At 45.0% G+C, this 24,024-nt stretch overlaps 1 protein-coding gene across 1 annotated transcript; it reads right to left on the bottom strand.

Annotated features, from left to right (window-relative positions):
* Positions 1-1,930: 1,930 nt before the first annotated feature.
* LOC126557007 (3-hydroxy-3-methylglutaryl-coenzyme A reductase) lies at positions 1,931-19,244 on the bottom strand. The gene is made up of 5 exons (XM_050212630.1): positions 18,927-19,244; positions 6,189-6,276; positions 4,342-4,914; positions 2,119-3,816; positions 1,931-2,040 (listed from the first exon to the last, which is right to left on the bottom strand). The coding sequence occupies exons 1-5, from the start codon at positions 19,237-19,239 to the stop codon at positions 1,965-1,967; spliced, it is 2,748 nt and encodes a 915-aa protein (XP_050068587.1). The 5' UTR covers positions 19,240-19,244; the 3' UTR covers positions 1,931-1,964.
* Between the last annotated feature and the right edge of the window lie 4,780 nt (positions 19,245-24,024).

Here is a 24,024-nt window from a genome sequence, read left to right as displayed (position 1 = left end):
AAACAATGAGAAGGGAAATCATTGCTTTCATCTCCTTCTATGCATATTCTTCTTATTCATGCATCATATATCTCTCGCCTGTCGAATATCGGGATAAAGTGTAACGGAAAAAAAACAATGGCTTAATAAATGAATGTATTACACGGTGCGATGCTCAGCGAACAGAATATAAACGCGCCCTCCTCTTGTCTCGTCACAATTTTCTTCCAATATTTCAATGAAATCAGCAATAGTTTTGTAGATTTTTCTACTATTTTGTAACATTTTCTTCGTTTCGTTCGTAATTAAAATTTAACATTAACACTACTTACTCTGGTCTGGCCATCGAACAGCTTTATTCGTACTGCGCCATATTGAAACCCGGTCAAAAATCAAAAAAAAAAGAAGAAATCAGTATTTTATACAATCTTTTTCCTATCGCTTCTCTTATCTTCGTTCAACACTATATAAACCTAGCTTGTTTGTTACTTGTTCACAAATCATGTCTGTCTTTCAACCATTCTCTCGGATATCGGATCCGAGGTTTACAACGTTAACCTTTTTTTTCGACCGAGCGCTCACAAACGTTTGCTATGCAAGACAGGTGTAAAAATGTTTTTTTGATAAACCATCAGACTATTGTACTAAATTACTTATCTCTAGCGTGTACGTGTGCTTCGTTTTTGCAAGTTGCATGATTATTTTTGCGACATCTCTCGACCCATGGGTACCGTTCTGCTACTCTGAATAACTTTCAGCTGAATAGTTTAAGTCCGCTGTAGTACGGGAAGCACGAACCAGAGCGAGATTTTAAACCCAACCGGACATGTGAGTAAGCCGTCCACTACTCTGACGACTGTTTTTCTACATGAACCGGTAAAGCTGTAATCTTAAAGGAACGAATATTGCTACTGGAAAAAAAAAAACATTTTGCATGAGAGGTACGCGATCATCCGATAGGTTCTTCATACATAGGTTTAACTGAAAGTAAGTACTTCCAGCAACTGTAGCATGAATTCATTCCCTCGTTGCTCTACTATATGGTGTACGTTTGTTACTCATTTGGCTTACATTTAAATTTCCAGCCCTTGAAAGCTATCGTAAAACACGTACAGTGGCCGCCAATTAAATATATCCACCTGCTATTGCACATATTGAACATTTTGGGATTAAATAAGTTTTTTTCGATTCTGATAAAAAATGACTATAACACATAAGACCATAAAATAATAGCATGATGAACGTTTGGACAAAGATGCTATACCTAGTTCAGTTTGCTAATGATCATTCTACCAAAATACACCTTGTAGAAGGCACGAAATCAGCTTTTTGAAATGTGGACATGACATACGAGTCTTATATGAATGGCGGTCACTGTGTGTGAGCATAAAAGGTTTAGAACGGACCCAGGGTACGTTGGAATAAGTTTTAAACACTGTTCACTGTTGCACCTCCCTATCCCATGCATGTAGTCGACTCGGGTATAATTGCTCCTTATGCCTAATTTAGAAGCCCTCTGCTGCACCCAGAACTAGTAGGTTAAGCAGCACAACAAACGTAGATCCTTCGGTTTTGTATAAGAGAATGTATGTTTGTGCCTCCTCATTCAAGCAAAACCAACTTAACAGAAGACTGCTATATGTACAAACTCAATGCAAAAGTGTGTCCTCAAACGCATGGGAATGGTGTGCGTGCCTTACTATGATTGCCCACACCCTAACATCCTTGATGCAGATGCCACTACTATACGGCAATTGAGCATTCGCCACATCCTTCAGGGGTTTTTTTTGTTCCTTTTTGTTTGTAGAATAAATTATAGATCTAGGCTTTTATTTGTGGTTTCCTATCGGTTCACTATCGGTTACCAGCTACCCTTTTTTTTGGCAGAAAGATAGTGAGCCGTTCGTTGCCGCGCGTGGAAATGAGTTGCTGGATCCTATTCATATCGAGTGTCATCTCGCTACTGCACGCTGGGCGGCTAGTTGTTAAGATGAAACATTTGTTTCACCCCCCTTTGCGGGCGCCGGTGGCTGAACATTTGGATTAACTGCTACCGATGATCTATAAAAAAAGATGGAAGAAATATTATAACAACTTTCTCCCTTTTTTTTGGGTGGGGTATCACATCCCCACACATACCTGTTGTGTCGCATATGGCTTTTGACTAGATCGCTAGTGACCAGTGCCGACAAAAGACTCAGTTCTCCGGCCATGACGGTGGCGCAGATGATGCGGGCCAGCTGTTTCGCATTTTCTGCCGGATGCGTCGGATGCGAACCACGCACACCCAGCATATCAAGACACGCACCCTGCCCCGGCAGTCCAGTTCCACCGCCCAGTGTGCCCACCTCCAGCGATGGCATTGTGCAGGTAATGTACAGATCCTCACCCGTCTCACCGCACGTTTCCATGTTGGTCGAACAGTTGCTGCTGGTAACGTTCTGGGCCGGATCCTGTCCGGTCGCAATATAGATCGCCGTTACCATGTTGGCGGCATGCGCATTATTACCTCCGATGCTACCCGCTACCGCCGATCCGGTCATATTTTTCAGCTTATTGCACTGCACGAGCGTTCGTGCGTTTGTTTTAAAGATCGATTCAAGCTTATCGGCCGGGATGATTGTTTCGCACACGACACGCTTACCGCGCCCCTTTATCCAATTAATGGCGGCCGGTTTTTTGTCCGAGCAGAAGTTACCGCTGAGCGAAATGATTACCATCTCGGGAAACACCGACTGTATGTCACGCAGGGCCCGTTCCGTCCCCTTCGACAGCATGTTCATACCCATCGCATCACCGGTAAAGGCACGGAACCGAACGTACAGCACCGGCCCATCGATGGCAATGTGCAGATCCTGCAGGCGTGCGTACCGGCTGGTTGAATCGAACGCTTTCTTAATGCGCTGGAAATTGTCGGCCGATTCCATCCACCGCTTTGCCTGGGCCGCCAGCAGCACGTTCGGGAAGCGAATGCAAGGGGCACGCGTCATTCCAATATCCTCCACGAAGCTCGTAACGCCCCGGATCGATAGTGCCTTGCAGCCGCGATTTGTGCTCGCCACCAGCGCACCCTCGGTAGTGGCCATCGGTACGAAGTATCGCTTACCGTCAAGCAGCAGCGGACCAGCATAACCAACCGGAATCGGCACGTAACCGAGCACATTTTCGCAGCACGCATTCATCACCTTCGAGTAGTCGTAGTTGAGGTATGGTAAATCTTTGAGCGTTCCCGGATTACGACCCGCATCCTTCATCACCATATTGCGCCGCAAACGTACACCACGCTCCGCATCACCAATAATCGTTTCGATCTTGTACAGCGGGCAAATGCCACGACCGGCACGAACAATCAGCTCTACCTCGGTATCGGTCAGCCGCTTCCCGTTGCCCTCCTCTTGCAGAATCTGTATACACTCCTCCAAGGGACGTGGTTCCCGCTCAACCTCTTCCTCCTCACTATCGAGCAGCAATTCGTCGTCTTCCTCACTGGACGATTCGAGCACGCGATCCGCACCATTCTCCACCAGTGTATGCTTGCGCAACTTGCGACCAAACCGACCCTTGCCGATTAGGCTCAGTTCGCTCTGGGTAGCTTTTTCCTCCAGTGTTACGGATTCGGCCAAGGTGAATGTAACGGGAGGCCTTTGATTTTGTTGATTGATTTCGTTCAGTGCTGCAGCGGCAGCGGCAGCAGCAGCCGCAGCTGCTGCCTGTTCCTGTGCCACAGACTGTATCAGATGGTCGGAGAGTTGGTAGCGATCGAACAGTACAAATTTAACGCCGAGCGTGATGATGAGGATGTAGGTAAAGATTTGCTCTAAACTGAGCGTTAGCCAGCTGCAAAGAAAATTGAAAAAGGAGATTGATTAAAATTTGCATTTTAAAAATACACAACGTGATGGAGGCGCATGGTGGTTTTTAAATTTAAATTTTTTAAATAATTTCGATGATGAAACGTTCCAAATCGTCCATGATTATGAGCAGAGTGTGAACCGATTTCAACTGTTTCTTCTCAAACAAACTTTGTCGCTTGTCCACAAATACGAGTGGCGAAATAAAAACTATGTCAAGATCACCAGCTGACACCAATGTTAACAGTGGAGGGAGAGAATGAAGGATGGGGACAAATGTTGGTAAACGATTTGCAAAAAAAAACCCCAAGCGCCACCAATAAGCGTGACAATAAATTTTTCTCTCCCCTCTTTAGGAGGAAGATGAAATGTGATATTTTATTTTTATTTTCTGCTCATAAACGTCCGGAGAACGAAAAAATAACAAATGGCAAAAAAAACTCCAAAAAGCTGTGAGATACGGTTAGAAAACAATGGGACAACCTTCATGTCATCGAAACCCGCTACTTACTGCATAATCAGTTCGGAGAATTCACTCGTGTCCGTCTTATTCATGGCGGCCAGATGCTCGTGCGTTTGCGATGCAATAATCTGTTCGGCCGCATCCGACTCCTTGTCCGAGATGGGGAACCGGCTCAGCACGTGCACAACAAACAGCCCACTGGACATGATCAGCTTGACGCGCTGGGCGACCGGATTCGGTTTGCTATCCTCCTGCAGCAGCACGTGACGGATCAAATTTTCGCCACCAAACTTCTGCACCCGGTTGTGGCTCTTGTGCGTCAGCTCCAGTATGAGCGATAGGCAGGCGGGATAGAAGGTCATGAAGACGATGTAGTTGACCAGCGCGGACATGACGGCAATGAAGCTGAGCACCTCCAGCCGCTGCACACCGGACAGTGTACCGACGCCGATCACCAGCGTTTCGACGAGCGTGTCGAGCGACAGGCCCGGACCGAGCACCTCCATGCCGCGCGCAATGTTCGTCGTCACCTCAGACTGGTTGGCACCGCACAGCGCGAGCTGGGCCAGTATGCCGGCCTTCGACAGGTCGATCAGCAGCAGAAAAAGGAACAGTGCGTCTCTGTAACGAGTAAAGCGTGTGGATGTTAGTTGTATTGGGGGTTAAAAAAGAAAGACAAACAAGCAAACATAATTGTTAATTATTGCATTGTGGTGTGTCCAAACAAAACCGCTTTTCAGCGATCAAGCACTTCCGAAAGAAAAAAAAAAAAACAAACGCTAGGTTAAGGTGAAGGGAAAATAAAGCCACCAGAAGAGAGGCTTTTTAACTAAATGCGGTTGACGAAACATGTATTTTTCGTGTTCTTCTTTGGCACTTTTCAAGACCATACGCTGGGGTCACATCATAAGGCGGAACAACTGTCGGAACTGCTCGGCTCCAAATTATTGTCGTTTCGTATCATTGAACGATAGATCGCGCGGTAAGTGGCCAAGGTTATAATAGGGTCGGATGCTTTTTTAGTTCTCCCTACTTTGGTACGTTAAACATTAATTATTTGGAATATTATTTGGTTGGCTGACACACGGGGGGCACCGCTTGTCTATTTTTAACGATTCTGCAGCAACAGAAATAGAGTTGAATTAAGCCGTTCAATGTCAACTGCATCAATCAATTCTCAAGTGCGCCAAGGTTTAGTTTGATTAAGTATGATCTTCGCTGTTGAGCGACGTAAAATGAAATCGCTGCCTTTCAAAGTACACATCGTAGCGGTGCGGTTTGTCTGTGAACTTCATTTTTTGGGTATCGTTTAGTAGAGCTTTTTAGGAGTTTTTTTTGTTTCCAACAGTTTAACGGCTAATTGATATGCGTTATTTTGATTAATCATTCATTAAGCCCTGATGTTATTTTTTAAATCGGTCGTTAATCGGTGATTGAACTAAGGCTTTAGGGTAATTAGCACTAATAAGTGGTACGTCATTTGATATGCCACAAACACAAGGTACAAAGTTCTAACTCATCATCATCATCATGGTCAAAAAGTCCGTTCTAACAAGCTCTCTCGATCTCTCTTTTTTTTTTCTATTCTAAGTATTATCTGAACATCTTTAACCACCGGGTTTTTATGCAAAACGTGCACATTTTCGTGTTTTTTTCTCTCGCTTAAACACAATCAAGCCATACATCTGTCTGGTATTGTTATCAAGTGCCAAGGGGACAAACATATTTAAATATGAAAGCTTGCCAAAAATCGAACACACCGCATACGCCATGGATCTGTCCCACAGGGCTCTATCTCTCCATCTAAAATATTTAAATCACTTAAAATGTTGTTTGTGAAGCGTTACAGAAATACCCGACACATTATATACAACTGTAGCAACACTTTTACTTACTTCAGATCGGATACTCCACAGCCGAGCCAGTTCAGTACGGTGGAGGTAAAGATGAAGCTGGAAAAAATGGTGAAAAGGCCGGCAATGCCTGAAAGAAGAAAAAAAAAAAACAAGCAATAGAACACACATCTTCATTAGTGAATGAATGAATCCCTTTTTTTTCATTAGTATAAATCTTCAGTCAATAGTCATGTAAAACGACCGGAAGTGTTCTGTAGTGCGTGTCAAGAGGTTGGAAATTTTTTGGACACTGAGTGAACAAACAGTCCGCCGTAGGTGAAACAGGGTACAATAGACACATCAACATGAAGGACGCTCAGCAAGCAAGCAATTGGAGAGGCTTGACCGTCGTTCCATAAGTTGTACGTTTGTTTGCTAATTGACCGGTTGGTAAAGCTTCTTCCTGAAAGTGCTTTACACAGATGGTGTAAAAAGTGCATGCCCGGGAGGTTAAGAGTCGCTGTAACATCACACCACTCCGGGTCCGGGGACTTCCCCATCGTGATCGTGATCTCTTGCCGCTCTTCTTAATCTTCCCTCTTCTACCGCCGGACTCCTTTGCGTTGGTAAGATACGCATCCGAAATCTTTATAAACTACCGATACACGACTTTGTTGCACGGCAGCGATTTCGCTTTGTGTTCAAGGTTGCCAAGTGCCTTTTTGCTAAACGAATCCCGCGTGAAGATTGGCACCTCTTTTGACGCCTTTAATTTTTGCACGTTCAAGGTAAGCGGCACCCTTCCCACCCCATGAAGTTCACGTGATCAATCAAATTTGCGACTAACGGTTTCTTTGCTAAAGAAAATCAACCACAAGAAAAGAAAAAAAAAGGTAAAAGCGATCACGAACGAAACGAATTAGATCGATTTTCACGGTCACTTCAGGGCCAAACAATTGCTGGCCAGCCATGCAACAGTGTGGAGTTTGGAAAGGAATGGTGTTGTGCCGGAAGTCATAAAAGGGAACGAAACCGCCCGGCAGATTATGATCTTTTTAGGCAGCAACGAGGTGTTATGTAAATTTATTGCTAGAAGGTGCACAAAACGCTTCTGTGTCTGTGCTCATCCATATTCAGCGGTAGATTTCTTGCGTTGGGAGTTTTTGCATGACATGTGGTGTTGGAAAGAAAAACTGTTGAATATGATGTTTCTTCTTTTTCATGTTCTCTGTTTATCGTTTCTTGTTGGTTTATTTGTAATGTTTTGAATCTTTTTTGTGCTCGATTGCATGTCTAAAGTGACATTTTTTAAACACAAAACAGACATTCTTCGAGATGAAAGAAAAATTGTGAGAAAGTTTAATATACTTTCCTCATTACTGCAGGTCGTTTGAGAAATTCGTCTTGAGATTACTCTTGAATGGTATCTTCTATCAGGACTATCATCGGGGCGCAGCGGTGGTATATGCGGCAGCGGCGCTGATCTTCGGCAGGACCGGGGTTCAAGTTCCAACAGGACCCCGTCGCCTCGTAGTGAAGATCGACTATCCAACTACGTCGTATCGACAAGTCTAGTAAGCCATTCGATGGCCGACGTGACCTAGATGGTCATAAAGCCAAGAAGAAGAAGAAGCTCAGGACCATAAATAAGTCTGGAATAAGTCGTGCGGTGCAAGAATATAAGCGTCGTAAATTATGCAATTTTACTTTGCAAAACTGTCATTTTGAAGTGTCATCTTCAGGCTTTCTTTTCCCGAAGCGTTAAAATATAGTTTTCATGAACGCCTGAAATAGTAACACATGTACCGAATAAACTGCTTTTGCGGTGAGTTCTGCTTCATTACCACTGCATGACCAAATGGGTTACCGAAAATCTCCGTAAATTAGTGGAAGTTTATGATGACCAGACACTATCAGAAAGAACATGTAAAAAGAGGATTTTTGTTTGGTAAGAATAGCTCCGGATATTCCTTGAAATATGAAGATGAAGAACTTTAATGCAACGGTCGTTGAAGATTCTTCACAAACGCAAGACGAACTTTGAGGTAACTCAGCCAGCCGTTTGCCAACGTTTAAAAAATGGTTGGATGATCCGCAAGATAGCACAGATTTAGTGCCGTGCGAATTAAAGCCAAGCGATCATCGACACATTAGGTGAAGGTTGTTGTTGTTGTTGGAAGTTTTAAAGAGGCTTTGGACCTCCTGAGTCACTTTCACCTCTGGATTAGGTGAAGGTGGATGGAAAACTCTGAGGGTCCTTTGCTACCAACAAAGGCCTGCGTCAGGGAGATGGGTTCGCCTGTCTCCTATTCAACTTGGCGCTAGAGAGTGCCATCCGTGACTCGGAGTTGGAGACTATCATTGGTCTGCGGCTCTCCCAGGTAGCAGAGGCCTACCAAAGGATCGAGCAGGCGGTAGAAAACCTCGGGTTGCAGATTAACGAGGCAAAGACGTGATGTACGGATAAATGATCGCAAATTTAAAGTCGTCCAAAACTTCACCTATCTCGGCTCAAAAGTCAGCACCGAAATCAGCATAGGGACAGCCGGTCATTCTACAGCCTGAGGAAACATCTCACCTAAAAAGACCTGTCACGACGGTCGAAGCTGGGATTGTACCTTTATAGTCCCAGTACTCGCATACGCCTCTGAGACATGGACCCTGTCCAAAACAGACGAATCCCTGTTAGTCGCGTTCGAGAAGAAGATGCTCAGAAGGATCGTTAGCCTCGTATGTGTGGAAGGACAATGGAGGACCCGCTACAACGACGAGCTGTACGAACTGTACGACGACCTCACCGTCCTTTCAGGCCGTCCGCACGGACAGAGGAGGCGTGGTAGGCCCAAATTGAGGTGGGAGGATGGCGTGGAATCATACATCATCAAGGCCGGGATAACGGATTGGAGGACGACGGCGCGGGACCGTGAGCGGTTCCGGATTCTGCTGCAAAGCGCAAAGCCAAAGGTTGTAGCGCCTGATAAGAAGTAAGTAAGACCATCGACAGCCACACCGACTTTTCAAGAAAAACTCGACCACATGTGGCTGCACCGTTTAGAAAATATTTAAAAACGCTGAAACGGAATGTCCAACTCTACCCGCCTGACAGCCCGAGCAAGGCGCCTTCTGATTATCATCTTTTCCGGTCGATGCAAGATGGCCTAGCAGCAGCAGGCACTTCTCCAACTTTGGAGTGAAAAAGAAGAGTGAAAGTGAAAAAAAAAGATCGATGAATGCTTAGCGTCCAAAGAACCCTCTTTTCTCCTCGAAGTTGGGCCAAACAGATGGAAAAAGGAATAATCAACACTAGAAAATACTTTGGAAATTGAAAGAGTTATCAATTCTTCCGAATAAAGCTTATAATTCCCCGCCGAAGCCGAAGCCGAAAGCCGAATAACTTATAATTCCAGTAGCATCGCATTAGCTCTAGCAATTATTTACACTTTTTCGGTAATTATATTCGGTTTCATAAATTTTCTAGTAACATTTCATCCAGTTAATGCTACATAAGACATCAACAAACCCCCGCCATGTTTGCTGCATACCAAGCAGAGCGAGTACGGGGGATCGGATTGGAGTTCACGTCAGCCAGGGTGCACTTTTCGCTTTTAAAGCTTTTAAGGAAATATTAATACCCCCTAGCGGAATCCGGAAGATACCCGCCGGATCGATGCTTAAGCCACGCAACTACCACCGAGCCACAGCTCGGTGACTCTAGTGGTCGTGTGTGTGTGTGTATATGTGTGTTAAGCCATGCGTTAATGGCATGGCCTTCGTGCTACCAAAGGGGTGTGCTGCGCTCTGCAACCATTGTCGACGGAATAGACCATTGCAAAGAAAGCCACGGTGGGACACACTGTTAATGCAGGGCAGCGCAGCATATTCCGAAAGTGGCCAAAAATGTGTGTGTGTGTGTGTGCGGGAGGGAAACGCAATTAACGCAATAAAGAAAACAAACCGTACACACATCACCAGCGTTGGCGCGCGAACGTGTCCGCGTGCCCTCGCCTGCCAAGCGGAATGTGTGAAGGGGGGTGTTGGGTGCGTGTACCGATGCGCACGCCGGTTCGCGGTAGTCGTTACTTTCTCCGCAAATACTCGTTTTTTCGGGAGACACGACTCCGCGCGCCATTCCGAGCTAAAGCTAGAGCGAAAGAGAGAAAGAGGGAGAAACATAAGGGTAAACCATACGCGCAGGTGGTCGTTGCGTTGTTAAAGAAATTTAGTTAAAAAAAACACCCTTAATAGCGCGTAATATGGACTGGTAGAAACCGGTCATGCGTGTTCTTCATGAGCGAGACCCCGATTTGTTGCATTAAAACGATCGGTTTGTTGTTGTGTTTATGCGTACGAAAATTACCAAAAAAAATATGATTAGTTTAGATAAATTAATTTATTTTTTTATAACGTATAGATCAAAGAATTTGATTTTGTTTCATAGTAGAAAAATGAAGCAGAAAAAGGTAATTTAGCAAATCAAATAGATTTTTTTCTTTATGAAATATATAATTTTACAAAAATATCTCAACTCCCAGACAAATCTTGCGGCAGTTGACAAGGACTTTAGAAATATGTAGATGGCAAAGACAAGTTTGTTAGATATATTCTCCTCTTCAAACTGGTCCAGAAATTCACGACCGATCGGAAATGGAGCACGTTAAAATTGACATATTTTTGGTATCAACTGGAGTACTCAACGGCACACTCTTTCATCTTTGTGGTAGTCTTTGATGCAGGAGGCAATTTTTGGGAAGGTCCAAATACTATAAACCTCGAAGGTCACTGTTCTGAAGAAAGCAAGACGGGACGTGACATCTCTTTTCACTGTTTTTAAACCGCAGTTTTTGTTAAATGCTGCAGTCGCTTAACTATTTTAATAGCCAGATTCAGGCTTCCATACTATAGACTTTCCCCTTCTCCTTGTGGAGAAGCCGGATTACATCCCTTTTTGGGGTTGAGAAGACGGTAAACGAACAAAACTATAGCGAAAAGTTCTTCCTATGTTCATGTCGTTTTTCTTCTTGGCTTACCGACCTACTAGATCACGATGGTCATCGCATGGTTTACTAGACTTACTAATTTACTACTGTGTCCGAAAAGTAAGGTGACATTTGATGTCAAATTTCGCGCGCCAAAAGCAGCCCCTTGTTTTTATTTTTCGTTTGTCAATATGTATGCTCTTGACAGTTCTGCCATGTTTCAAGTCACTACATCAATCTGGCTTGGAGTGACAATTTGTTTTCGGAGCAGCGCCAAGTGTTTTTGTCCATATTGACCATGTCCATGTATGTGGAGCATCGCGCATGTATCAAATTTGGTTTGCGCAATAAAATAAACGCTGCGGAAACATTGCGGAAGTCTTCGGGGAAGAATCTATGTCGAAGAAAAATGTGTACAAATGGTACAGTGATTTCAAGAATGGCCGTGAGAAGGTCGAAGACGAGGACCGTCCGGGGAGGCGTCCAAGTCAAGCATTTGGTGGTCAACAATCGTCGGTTGACGATACGAGACCCTTCGGAAAGTGTTGTGATTTCCAAAGCCTCGGTCAAAACCATCCTGAAAGATGTTTTGTGGTTGAAGCGGGTGAAGTCTTGCCTGGTGCCGAAATGCCTGAACCTGCTCGAAAAGCGGAATCGCGTCGAAGTCTTCAAAACGAGGCTGGTAGACTACGCATAAGACCCGGAAACAACGGACCAATCCAGCGAGTACCGTTCCCCGAACGAGCCCAAGAAGTCGCACCAAAGCCGGTCGAAAATCAAGGCGATGCTGACGGTATTCCTTTGATTACCGTGGGGTGGTTCACAAGCAATTTCTTCCGAAGGACCAATCGTTGAACAAAGAGTACTATCTAAGCGTAATTCGGCGGTTGCGGACCTCCATCCGATGAAAGCAACCGGATTTGTGGAGCAACAAGAGCTGGTTTTTGCACCAGAATAATGCGCCCTCCCATACGGCTATCAATTTCAGGGAGTTTTTCGAATTAACTGGCATCCATATTGTTCCGCAACCGCCGTATTCGCCAGATTTGGCACAAGCCGACTTTTAGCTGTTCAACAAGCTAAAACGGCCGCTTCGGGGACACCGTTTTGACACTATCGAAGAGATAGAAGCCGCAGCGACGGCGGAATTAAAGGACATCCCAGCATCCGCGTTTTCCATCTGCTTGGAGGAGTGGGAGAAAGGTGCATTGCATTGGAAGGGGATTACTTCGAAGGTGATGACCTTCATTTGACCTAATAAAAAAACCATTTAAAAAAATCCCAAAGTCTTTATTTTTCGGTCACAGTAATATTATAGCGCCCGGTACTCTCATTGCTGAAAAAGGATTGTCTGCCACATTGTATTATTGATGAGAATTTTGTTCCGTTCCTTTCTGGATAGAATGCTCGTCCGTTCGGTTGCTAAATACCGCTTTCAACTCGGTTTGTTTAATTTACCAACAGCTCGTGTCAAACGTTCATGCTGTTGTACGAAAAATTGTCTATTTGTTATTGGCATTAAAAACAAAACAACTTTCAACAAACAATGTTTCAAAATTTAATATTCAATAATGTTAGGCGGTTTTAAATTACCATTTTTATTCGCTGTATAATTCCACCAACGGAGTTGATCTGAAGCTGTTACTACTGAGCCAAAGCACGTATTCCCGTAGCTGTCGTAGTGTTATTTAGCGCGAAATGGTGTGCGTACGACACGGAAAATTTCAATGCCTTGTAGGCCCACCGTTCAGCTACTAATGCACATTATAAAAAGCGCCTGTAGACTTCATTCACAACCACCACCAGCACGTTCCTTTCGCCAACCAACGGGAGGGTGAAAGTGCACATAAGAAGAAGCAAACAGACAAGCAAAAAACTCATCCGGTGGAACTAAACCGGAAGTTTGATTTGAGGTTAAAATTCGCCCGGGTTTTTTTAGTTGTTTTCTTTCTCCTGAACTCTCCGGCCGACCCGAATCCAACGACCTCAAATGCAGCATAACTGAATGGCAGCATTTGCACACCAATACCAGCAACGATCCTGAAAATATGCGTGTACATACGAATCTGTACGAAATCATCAGCTTTCCGTCTTGGCGCGATACACGCAGTAGCCTTTGGATTGATTTTGCGTTAACTTTGGAAAGGTGCCAACGGCTGAACTGATCTAAGCGAACGTTTCGCTCTGCTCGATCCACTGGCTTCCCCCGTTCGTTTGCCGTGAAGTGTGTGGATGCGGTGGCCCCATATTTAAAGTGGGTCAGTGTATCGTGTGTGCGCGTGATCGTTTGGTGCACCGACCGGCTACTAGAGGGTGGCTGCTGCTGCTGCTGCTGCTGTCGGTGAGCCGGTTGACCACCACACCCGCGATCGATCGCAATCGAACGGGTCGCGATCATGACCGAATGAATCTTTTTTAATGTGTGTTCGAATGCCCCACGTGCATCATGCTGCTACCAACACTATCAAATCGCTTTTAGCATCCTAAACTCTATCAAGTCAACAGCGCGATTCGCCGCACAAGTTGGTTGACCTTGTTTTGTGACGCTTAATGAGACTGTTTTCACGTGCATTCTATGTTGCGTTGCATCGTTTAGCGACGTGTGTGTGTTACCCGTTTAAAACAGACGGCACACATACAGAAATGTGTTGCATGGAAATACGAAAAAGCTGCTGGATGCTACTATAGGAACAATCGGGCATAACATAACAGCATAATCAATAACAGCATAATTCATTTAGGTCAAATGTGGCACAAAAATCTTTAAAATGACGCAAAAGAACGAGCAGCGTTTATTTTTAAAACATAACATCGATCCGTTCTCCTTAAAAGATCCGAAAATCGAAAGACTCCAACCTGAAACCATAAAATTTTGATAATAAAGATTGCAATTTAGCAGGACAGTTAGTGACGTCAAACGCTAGCAGAACACACGATCGGAAGAGATATCGAAATTAAACCGGTTTATTTGACGTCACAAAACACTGTCTCCATTTTCGTGCTTTGCGATAATCAAAATCAATATATTTGTTAATTGCCACGCCGATTGCGATCAAGAATATTTGCATCCCATTAGAGAATGGAATTACATAATGAGGAACTCCTCGAGGAACTAAGCAAATGGTCCGCACGAAGCTAGAAAAATGTTGAAAAAGATTTACCTTAAATAAAGTTGCTTGTTTGTGTTACATTTCTTCAATTATTCCATACACTTCACTTCCCACTAGCACGAAACAGTAAAGTTGTCTGATCGAAACGATTCGATGATGATGAAAGCAAACCGATGACTTCAACGATACAGTGAGCGCGAAGCGGGAGGCCAGTAATTCACGCACCACTTTATTAACCGTCTCACATATGGTGACTATTTTATTCCCCCATCCATCCGAAATCATTAAATGGGTCTCTTTTTTTTTATTGTTAGATTTCACTTTTTTTACGGCACCCGCAAATACACGGCCTTTTGCACCTTTTCCCGGTGAATGATGGTTTGCCACGGGCAGCAATATGACATAAGAAGCCACCAGGCATATCAATCGAGCAAATAGTGGAGCAATTAAAATTGGATACTTTACCCACTGTTGCAGCAGCAGATCGGTTGCTTATTGCTTTTCATCTCGCGCGTCAAAGATGTGTCCATTTACAATCCGCAGTCCAAAGAAGAACGGTAAACGCTAGTGTCATTAGTGACGTCACGTGGCCAACGGTGGTTGCGAAACGGATTCAACCGGCACTCTCGACCTAAGGAAGCCACCGACGATGCCTGTCGTTGCAGCCATTTGTGTGTGTGTGTGATCCGATCGGGCCGATAGTAGAAATGGGCACGATTTAGCATGCTTCAAATCCCACCATGTGTTGTACAAAACACATACAAAAAAAAAAGAGGGGAAAAAAGGAACGAACGAGGACGCAAAGTGAATGGCACAATTTAGGGTTTGTTGTTTTTTTTTTTTTGGAGTTAGTTTTGTTTGAAACCATTCTCTATGCGCGGTAGGACTTATCGTGAAGTTGAACCAGTCGAACAATCAATCATCACGCCAACCACCCACCTACCCAGAGTACAACACCATCGGTAGAGTGTTGTTGTCTATTGATGTAATGTACTTAAAAGCTTGAATTTCTTCCTTCGAGACGTGTGCGTGCGCGGCTCAGCGTTGAAACTTAGTTATGCTACGAATTATGTAAAAATGCTAGGTGAGCTTATGCATTAATGCTTTTCCCAGCGGAGCGCTTTTGCTATTGGAGGTTGTGGTTTTACCGTAACCGTACTGACAACGCTATAGCAATCATTAATAGAAAATTAAAACTGTAATAACAAAAAAACCTACTGGTTGAATCCGGTGTCAGAATGTTTTAATTATTTACCCCCTTTTTTCTTTAAAAAAAAATACAAAAATATCCCAAAAAAGCGAAAGGATTGAGCACAGCAGAAGAACGTTATGTCACCTTATGTTTGGCCCAATGATCGGTAAAAAAACCCGCCCAAAAACTATGCAAATTATGCGAAATTTTGCATACCATTTGCGTCATTTAGCAACAGGCAGTGGTTGTGTTGGTGGTCGATATGTGGTCTAGCGCTTCGTGGAGCATATTTAAATTTAAGTGTGTGAATTCATATCATTAACAAAGAATCCCACTGTTGGAGAACACTTCGCGGAAGCATGCTAATTTTATGTCATTTTGGTGGGTCTTTGCAAGATGTTTCTAATATAACAACAAGAAAGAGCCAAATACCAAGACTGGTTGTGGTTTGTACTGTGATTTGTGGACGAGGCGATAGCGGGGCCGGTTTTCTCATGACATGATCGGACCAGCTGTCCAACTACATGTTATCAATAATTCCTCTAAGCTACTTGCAGCTGGGTCATTAAGCCAAGAAGAATATGAGGAAGTGATTTGTAAAGACACAAACAATTTATTACAAGATTTATTTTCCAAAAAGAGAAAAACCAAAGGGCATCTAGTTTTAGATCTAGAACAATCGCATCTCACACACCTCGGCAAACCTGTACGTGACGCTTTACACCACAGGCATTAAATAAAAGCAAGATATTATCTTGAGCACCATTATTACTGACAACCGTAGGCAAAATGAAAAGAAAGCAAGCACGATCACCGATGTTGTGCAGCATTCTTCTGCAACAGCATTGACCTGCGATTAATATATGGCGGCTTTGTCGTGCCGGTTTGACGTCATTGACACCTGCATCTGTCCCAAGAATGGTGTTGCAGATGGGTGGGGTGGGGGGAAAAATCTGGAAAATCCAACCACCAAGAGGAAACCAGGAATACAGGAAAGATGAAACTGGTTTGCTGCCACAGCGCGAGGTGGTTCGTTTCGTGCCAACCACAATCAAACAGATGGAAAGGATCGGCTGCCCTTGAACTGCAGTGCGCCACCATTTGGTCGCGGCAGGTTATGAGTTAGTGCTGCACAAGAATGCAAGATTTTATGCTTACGCAAATAGCATATTAATGTCGAGAGAATGCTCTTTGTGTGACGCACAACTACAGCGGCGGCGTATCGCCTGTTCGTGCCTTCAGATACGCACCCTCCCCCCAAAAACCGTACGTCAGGGTTATTCACACGAAATAAATCCCCTGCATTGTCGTCGATAAGGTCGAGGGGATAAGGGTAACCAGACCTGCCTCTTTGTTGAATGTCCGGATGATCTTAAGCGTTCCTTTAATTGGTTGCATCACCGATATCGTACAAGAGAGTGAAAATAAGACAATAAAAAAATCGAGGATCACATCGTGTAGCAAGCCGAAACGGGTGTGCCCCTTTACAACTGTTTGCGCAAGTTCTTTGCAAGCACCGTGGTGCATTTAGCTGCCGCTTGCATCAAGAGGTCGCTCGCTCATGAAGGTCACTGCAGCCAGCGTGTGTGTGTGTGTGTTTGATGGAAGAAGATCATCACAGTTTGGCATCGTCACCGTAATTGCTACCTCGGCCGAAAGGAAGCCGAGTGTGGAACTACTCTCTTCCTGCGCTACACGTTTCATCAAGCATGGCGTGAACTTGATTGCCGCTGGAAGGCTGCGCATAGTAGCGCTTTGGATCGCCGAAGCGCTGGGCTAGCGTTACTAATAGCGATCGCAAACTTATGCACCCTAGCATGTGGCTACCCTTGACTTCCTTCCCCGATGTGGTACAGCACCGGGCCCGCTCTCGGAAGGGCCGAACGTAAAAACACCGTTTGGTATGTCACACCATATGCAAACGGAACGCCCCTTCGCGGCTAGAGAGCCTGGGCAAAAATTCCACAGTCGCACAGACACGAGCGTTCGGTTAGGAAATCGGGCAAGAGATTCGCACACGTATCGCGTATGAACCTTGAACCAATATGCTTCGAATGAGAGGTATTTTCAAGTGCGCGCTAGAACCACACTGCAAACATCCCTCTAGGAGTGTGGAGCACCGAGATGCTGTGCTGATAGAGGCGCCTTTTTTTTTTTTTGCTTCTTGAGTGGGAAGCATTTGGGGTTGTGTCACATGGTGGATTTCACTTGTCTGCAAATGAACTTTTTGTACGTTCAAAATGGCATGACCGAATGTGAAGTGGGTATTGATCGAGCTTAAAGGGCAGTCTGTCAGCCGCGCCGGCTCAAACAGGTTATCGTGCTGCGAAAAGGAAATTTGACCGGCTGAAACAATGGGGACTCACAGTAAATTGTGCATAATTATTTCCACAAATAAACCGACACCAAAAGCGGACTGATGAACTCTCTCCAGCAAACCACATGATTGAGATGTATAAAATAATTACAACAGTTGGTTCATTCCAACTCCATTCTGGATAAAAAATTTTAAAATTTACATAGTTGAGCTTTTGTTAAACTATTATACATTTTCACAACAATTTTCCGCCCAAAAAAAAAACGGAACCTTGATCGTTTTTTTCCACATCAAACAAATCAGGTTTAACCGTTTAACGCCAGATTCGGTGGCCGCGAAAGTTTCTCATCGGGCACGGTTGTATACGCGGGTCCAATTTCCACCGTTGACCATAAAATAGCGATCGAGAAGCGTTCGAAGCGCACACCTGCATGGACCAGCTCATATACACACGCTTGTTGCGAAGAAGCTCACCCAAAACCTTACAGAGTGCTAAATACCGTCTAACATCATAAGCAAACGATACCACGCTGGTTCAATCGCACCCCGATTCTGCTCCATTTTGTTTTAACCACCGTTTGCCAACGGAAATTCCTAGTACGTACCCCATGTGAACACATACACAAACGATGCTAGTCATTGCAGTGAGCACACGCTTCGCAGACGCTTGGAAACAACGGCGGGCAGACCCCAGAGCGGACGGTTAATATTTCATCCCCAATTTAAGCAGCAAGGAAATTAAACAAATTCAAAAGCCAGAGAAAATGCATCTGAATGAAACGGTGGCTGAAGAAGGTCAATGACGTGTGGTTATGCACAATCTATGCGATGGAAAAGAGAAAACACTGAACTCATCAGCAACGGCGGGTTGAACGCGGGACAAGATCTTGAATGCACGGTGGCCGTGTCTGTCCAAAAGGGCAGACCAAATCCGGAGAAGGTCTCGCAGCGCGTTAACGTTTTATGGGCGCCGACGATAGCCGGTTTAATTTTCTAGGTTAAAATCAATCCTTCCATCAACAACATTGCATCACGACGCGAGAATAAATAGATTCCATTTTTCCATTTTCTTTTGTTGGTTTACGCCTGTAAAATTCTTTGAAAAGGTTAGAGAAACTCTGCATGGCACTGAGCCGGTCGTTTTGCATATCTTACCCTTACCCTTAGGCAGAATTTGTTAAAGAAACCGCGCGCGTTACTCACCTAGTATGTACTTGGAACCGAGCTTCTGTAGATTGTTGAAGTGATAGTAAATGTAGAGGATGGCCGCACCACGCACCACCATCATCAGTATGATGTCGATGATGGTCCGTTCGGTTTCCTCGCACAGCCGAACGTCGACCGTACGGTGGGAATCATAGCGGCCGCCAACATTCGACGGCTGTTGCGTCGCGTCGCCAGTGCCCTTGTCGAGCGAGAGGATGCAGGCCGCACCAGTGACCAACGTCACGATCACCTCCCACGGGTGCGAGGCGCAGAATTCGCCGTGCGCGCGAAACAATCGTCCGAGGCGCATGGTTGCGGTGGTGAATCGAGTTCTGTCGAGTACGTAGTTCGGAACCTCTCGCGCACACGATACACACGTGCCCAAGGGTCGTGGCTTTGACCTTTGTCTTAGATCTACCTGCCAAAAGGGCCACCCGGCGGTGCGGGGCTCAGCGAGAACAAATAGAGTGCCTGACGACGGGCGCACCCGATGCACTAACTACTCCCAAAACTACTACCAACATTCACTCACACACACACACACTCACATTCAAACACACGCACCAGCGTTGCAAACCTGTCGGCTGCGAACAGGTCCTCTTGAAGACTTGTATAAAATTAGAAAATCATCTGCATGGCGCATCGGACTTTGGACTCCAGCGTATTACTCCAACAAACCCCACTAGGCGCGAACCGCACCAGGCTTTGCAGCGGGAGCTTTGAACCGGAAATGGTAAACTCGCACAAGACACACTTTGTTACTACTACTTTGGCTTTCTACGCTTTTCCCTGCTCGCTTGCTTGCGCTGCCTACACGATGGCACGATGCTGGCAGTGGTTACGGTTCATCCCCACTTGGGACATTTGCGTTTCGGACGATATTCGGCGGGTCCGCCAAGACGGCAGGTTCACATCCGGGCACACGATCAAGCGCGATAACGACAGAGCCAAACGAACGATCCGAGAGACAGGTTTCACCGAAGCGCAGAGTCTCGCGAGCGCCAGTCAAGGTATGTGGCACTGTGTACGCGTACGAGCATGCGTGCGTGCGTGAAACGGGCTGATCTGTATGCGAGAAGCAACGGACAAACACAACCACTCCACCAAAACCACAGAGACACGATATTACCCGGCGACGGAGACAAACGTGGTGCACACTTCTTCACCGTAGCACGGTTCCGATGAGACTGAGCCCGCGGTTTCAATTTCTTCAGCCTCCTGCCTTTCGGCTGCAAGAGAGCGGGTGACGTCAGAGCCGTCGGATTGTTACTATCGGATGTTCTTTCTTTCTGTTTCCCGCAACCCTGTTCCGCGCTTCACGTGTTCCGCGCTTTTCCAGTCAAAACGCGGGTATGTGTCGCGCCCGTGTCGGTGGTCAGATTTTACGCGTTGTCGAAAACGGGACGGCAGATGAAGATTTCTATTGTCTGGAGCTTTTTTACCCTCGGTTTCGTTGCTCGCGCGGTTTTGCTGTGCGTTTGTGCGCCGATGGTGTCGGTGTTATGGAAAATGATGCAGAGTAGCTGGAAAAAATGGGAGGAAAAAAAGTATTTTTAGTGCTGGGTGGACATTCGTACAAGATCTTTGATGTGGCGTGAAAACGCTGAAATAGATTTCATTCATCGTTGTTTGTTGCAATGCATAATGCAAATGCAAATGAAGTTTTGGTTGTCAGCTTAGCAGGACTAATTTTAATGGCTAAAGATTTGAGGCGGTACGGTAGCCGTGGGTGGTAGTGGCGACGGTCGTCATACAGCAGAGGACCGGATGTCGAATCCTGATTGGATCCGCGCGCCTACTCGTACACAGAAATGGTAGGCCAAAGACGCCTGACGAGAACACCGGAAGACATACAAATATGTATTTCTATGTAATATTTCTAGTACAAAATGTAAAGAATTGTGGACATATTTTTTATAAAGCAATAAGAGAAAAAAAATGACGCTAAAAACCGCTCTTCCTTCTACAGATGATCGTACCGGATGATCATTTGAACAACCATTAGATAACACACAACGCACGCAGTACATTCATTGATGAATAACGGACGCCTCAATCAATACGGTGGGACACACCATACACAAGGCCACAACAAGCACGAACGTAGCACGCACGTATCCGTGTAACCGCCAATACAACCGCGTACGGTCGAAGAAGCTTGGCGACGAGTGGGCTTAACTCATCTTTTAAATAAATGGCAACGGGGCAACGGGGCGGAGGAGGTCCGAAAAGGTACGTTTCTGTCACGGTGGTCTTGCAACCTTCGCGCCGCGATTGGACCAATATTTGTTGAAGTGCTCACACATGACATATGCCTATTGCGGAAGTTTGGCATCGTTTCATCTCTGCCACTTTGCCCATCAACTGCCTGCGATCTATCCGAGCAGTTGTCCTGCACGAAGCAATGCGTTTATGCAAGGTATGGCTTTCGTAGTTTTTGTACTTCACATAAACTTGAAGGAAATTGAATAGATAAGCTTTATACGGAAGAACCGTGCATGTACTTTGATGTTGAATATTAGAAGAACAGCTTTATTCGGTTGCGTACTACATAAATCTTTTTGTTCCAAAATCCAAAATGGCGTTAAGGACTTCTTCTTGGCTTGACAACTTGCTGCTTTAGGCTTGCTGATAACCACGCCAGTTGGATAGTCAAGTCTCCACTTGAGAGGACGGCCCGGATGCGATTTAAACTTATCCAATCTTATCCCTGTGAAGACCCACGCCGCTATCGCGTTACCAACCGACAGCCATTACTAGACTTTATTAATTTACTATAAAGAAAAGTATCTGCATAACACTAAACAATATTAAAATTGAACCAAATACGGCTGGCTCGCAGTGCGAAAATTAATGGTGTTTATGAGTTCATGACCTGGATCGTATGAACAATCGAAAGCATCTATTCTTCGGCCATTTTGGCATGTAATAATCGATATAGAAACCATATGGTGTGAACCAATCTGACATTGAAAACAAACAATCCAATCCAAAGTGCCAGTGAGAAAAATTGGCTTCGATGCAAAACAACAAGAAGCAAAAAAAGAATGATTCATTCGTATTGTGCCAAACTAAATGCACCACCGAGTTCCATTCTTGGGATGTTATTTACACTTTATCGCGCCATAAGTTACAGGTGTTGTACGGCTGGATAATATCTACCAGTCGCTTTTGCGCGATTTGTAATTTGCATTGCACTTCTGCAGGGGTTACAAGACAACATCGGTGAGCTCCATTTCACCTAGCTACTGCCAATTCCAAGAAGACAAGTTGAAACAGATCTTTGCATCGATGTAATTCGATAATGAGGTTCAAACTAATGCCTAATTGCCAAGCAACACGGCTTCGTCACAGCTTCCAATTAGTCAGCACGCAATCAACGCTGACGTAAATATGTTGATCGTGTTTTTGTGTGCACTTCAAATATCAAGATTACCGTCCCCCTCGCTCCGGACTTTACGGACGTGATCTTGCTGGGATTTCTCACGAAAGTCAGTATTCGTGTGTATAATTTTTCCCATATCAATCACTCCACAATTGAAAGTCGGTTAAATGTTACCGAAATAGAACCGTAGTTGGTGGCCTCCTAACAACGCCTACATTTTCTGCCCGATGCTTGGTTGTTTGCTTCATCGATCGCGATCGGTTTTTTTTTTTCAGCAATCGCTTTCACCTCGAACTTGCACCTTCTTCGGTCCACTGTGGGTTTGGAAAAAGGTGAAAAGCGATTTCCACGCTCCGTTGTACGGTGTTTCCGTTTAGAATCGCCATCAAAGTTGTTTACGTGCGGGCGCAAGCCGGAACCATGTTTGTTTACCCTTTTGGCGAAAGTCGGACCTTTGCCAACGAACATACTTTGGCGGCACCACTCGATCGCTTACGGAGCAAACACACCGCGCACCGACCGGTGCCGGTTAATAAACGATCTTGAATTTTAGAAGCATTTCTGCACCCAAATTCATATCGAAACAGACAGACGACAACCAAAGCATAACACTGGGAGCGCACGAAACCTACATGTCTGGAGCGCGAACGCACTGTTTGTGTGCTGTCTTGTCTAGGTTGTGAGGAAAGTTTTCTAGAATAAAATAATTACCAACGAGATGCAACGACAGTACGGCGAAGCGAACCGAGCTGGCAACATAAACACGCTGGCTAGACAGTGGTTACACATCAAATTTATGTACAAAACCAGGCACGGAGAGGTACAGACAAGTTGTGCAGACTATAGGAGAAAAAGTTACAACTGATCATATTTACACTTCTGGTTCATCATCATCGATGCATCACCGAAAGTAGGTTGTTTCGTTGGCTTATGGAACATCAATCGAGGTGGCGATTTTGTGGACACTACTCTGCTAGAAAAATAAGATATTGTGCTAAAGATTGTCCATGGTTTTAATGGTTTGATGTTCTTCTAAGATGTTAGTCAGTCATATGTTTCCTTATCGTTTATCTCTGATCGCTTAGCTTTCAGGCTTGGCAACATCCATACAAAACCGGTTCTAGAGATGCGCCCATTTAGGAATCTCAAATGAAAGTGTCAACTTGTGCGAGAATTTTGAACACGACAGGAAAAGAGAGAATCCCTATTCCCACGTATCAAGACATGTCCGGATAGTCCGGCAGAGACTATAATGATGATCTATGCGGATACGTCTATGAACATTGGTTTGCATTTTCTTTTCTTTTCAAGCACTTGCTCGTGCTTTACACGTTGCGGGTGACGCACTCGTCCGCAAACGCCTTCCTGAAAAAGGCAAATAAACGCTATACGATCACGTCTTCGCGACTAACCCGTTTGGTGCGGATCACACCAAAGGAATACTAATGGATACACAGCCGTGTTGCTGGTTCCTGCTTCTCGGGCCCCACAATTTGGTGTCGATTGGTTCACCCTCGGGAAAGGGGATTTCTATCATCCACGATTGTGTTCACGGATTTCGGCAAGGTAAGGCAAACGTCAACCCTGACGTGAACCCACCCGAAAGCTTCCCTATTTGACACACCCGTCGGCAGCGCGACGTGTAATGTTTGCTCAGCGATGGGTGTGCTTCGTCTTCTGCCTAATGTCCTAGTTGACCGATTGTCTAGC

Source organism: Anopheles maculipalpis, chromosome 2RL (genome assembly GCF_943734695.1).
Source record: "Anopheles maculipalpis chromosome 2RL, idAnoMacuDA_375_x, whole genome shotgun sequence".
NCBI classification, from domain to species: domain Eukaryota; kingdom Metazoa; phylum Arthropoda; class Insecta; order Diptera; family Culicidae; genus Anopheles; species Anopheles maculipalpis.
The sequence above is the reverse complement of the archived record's forward strand: the minus strand, read 5'-3'. Positions and strand labels throughout refer to the sequence as shown.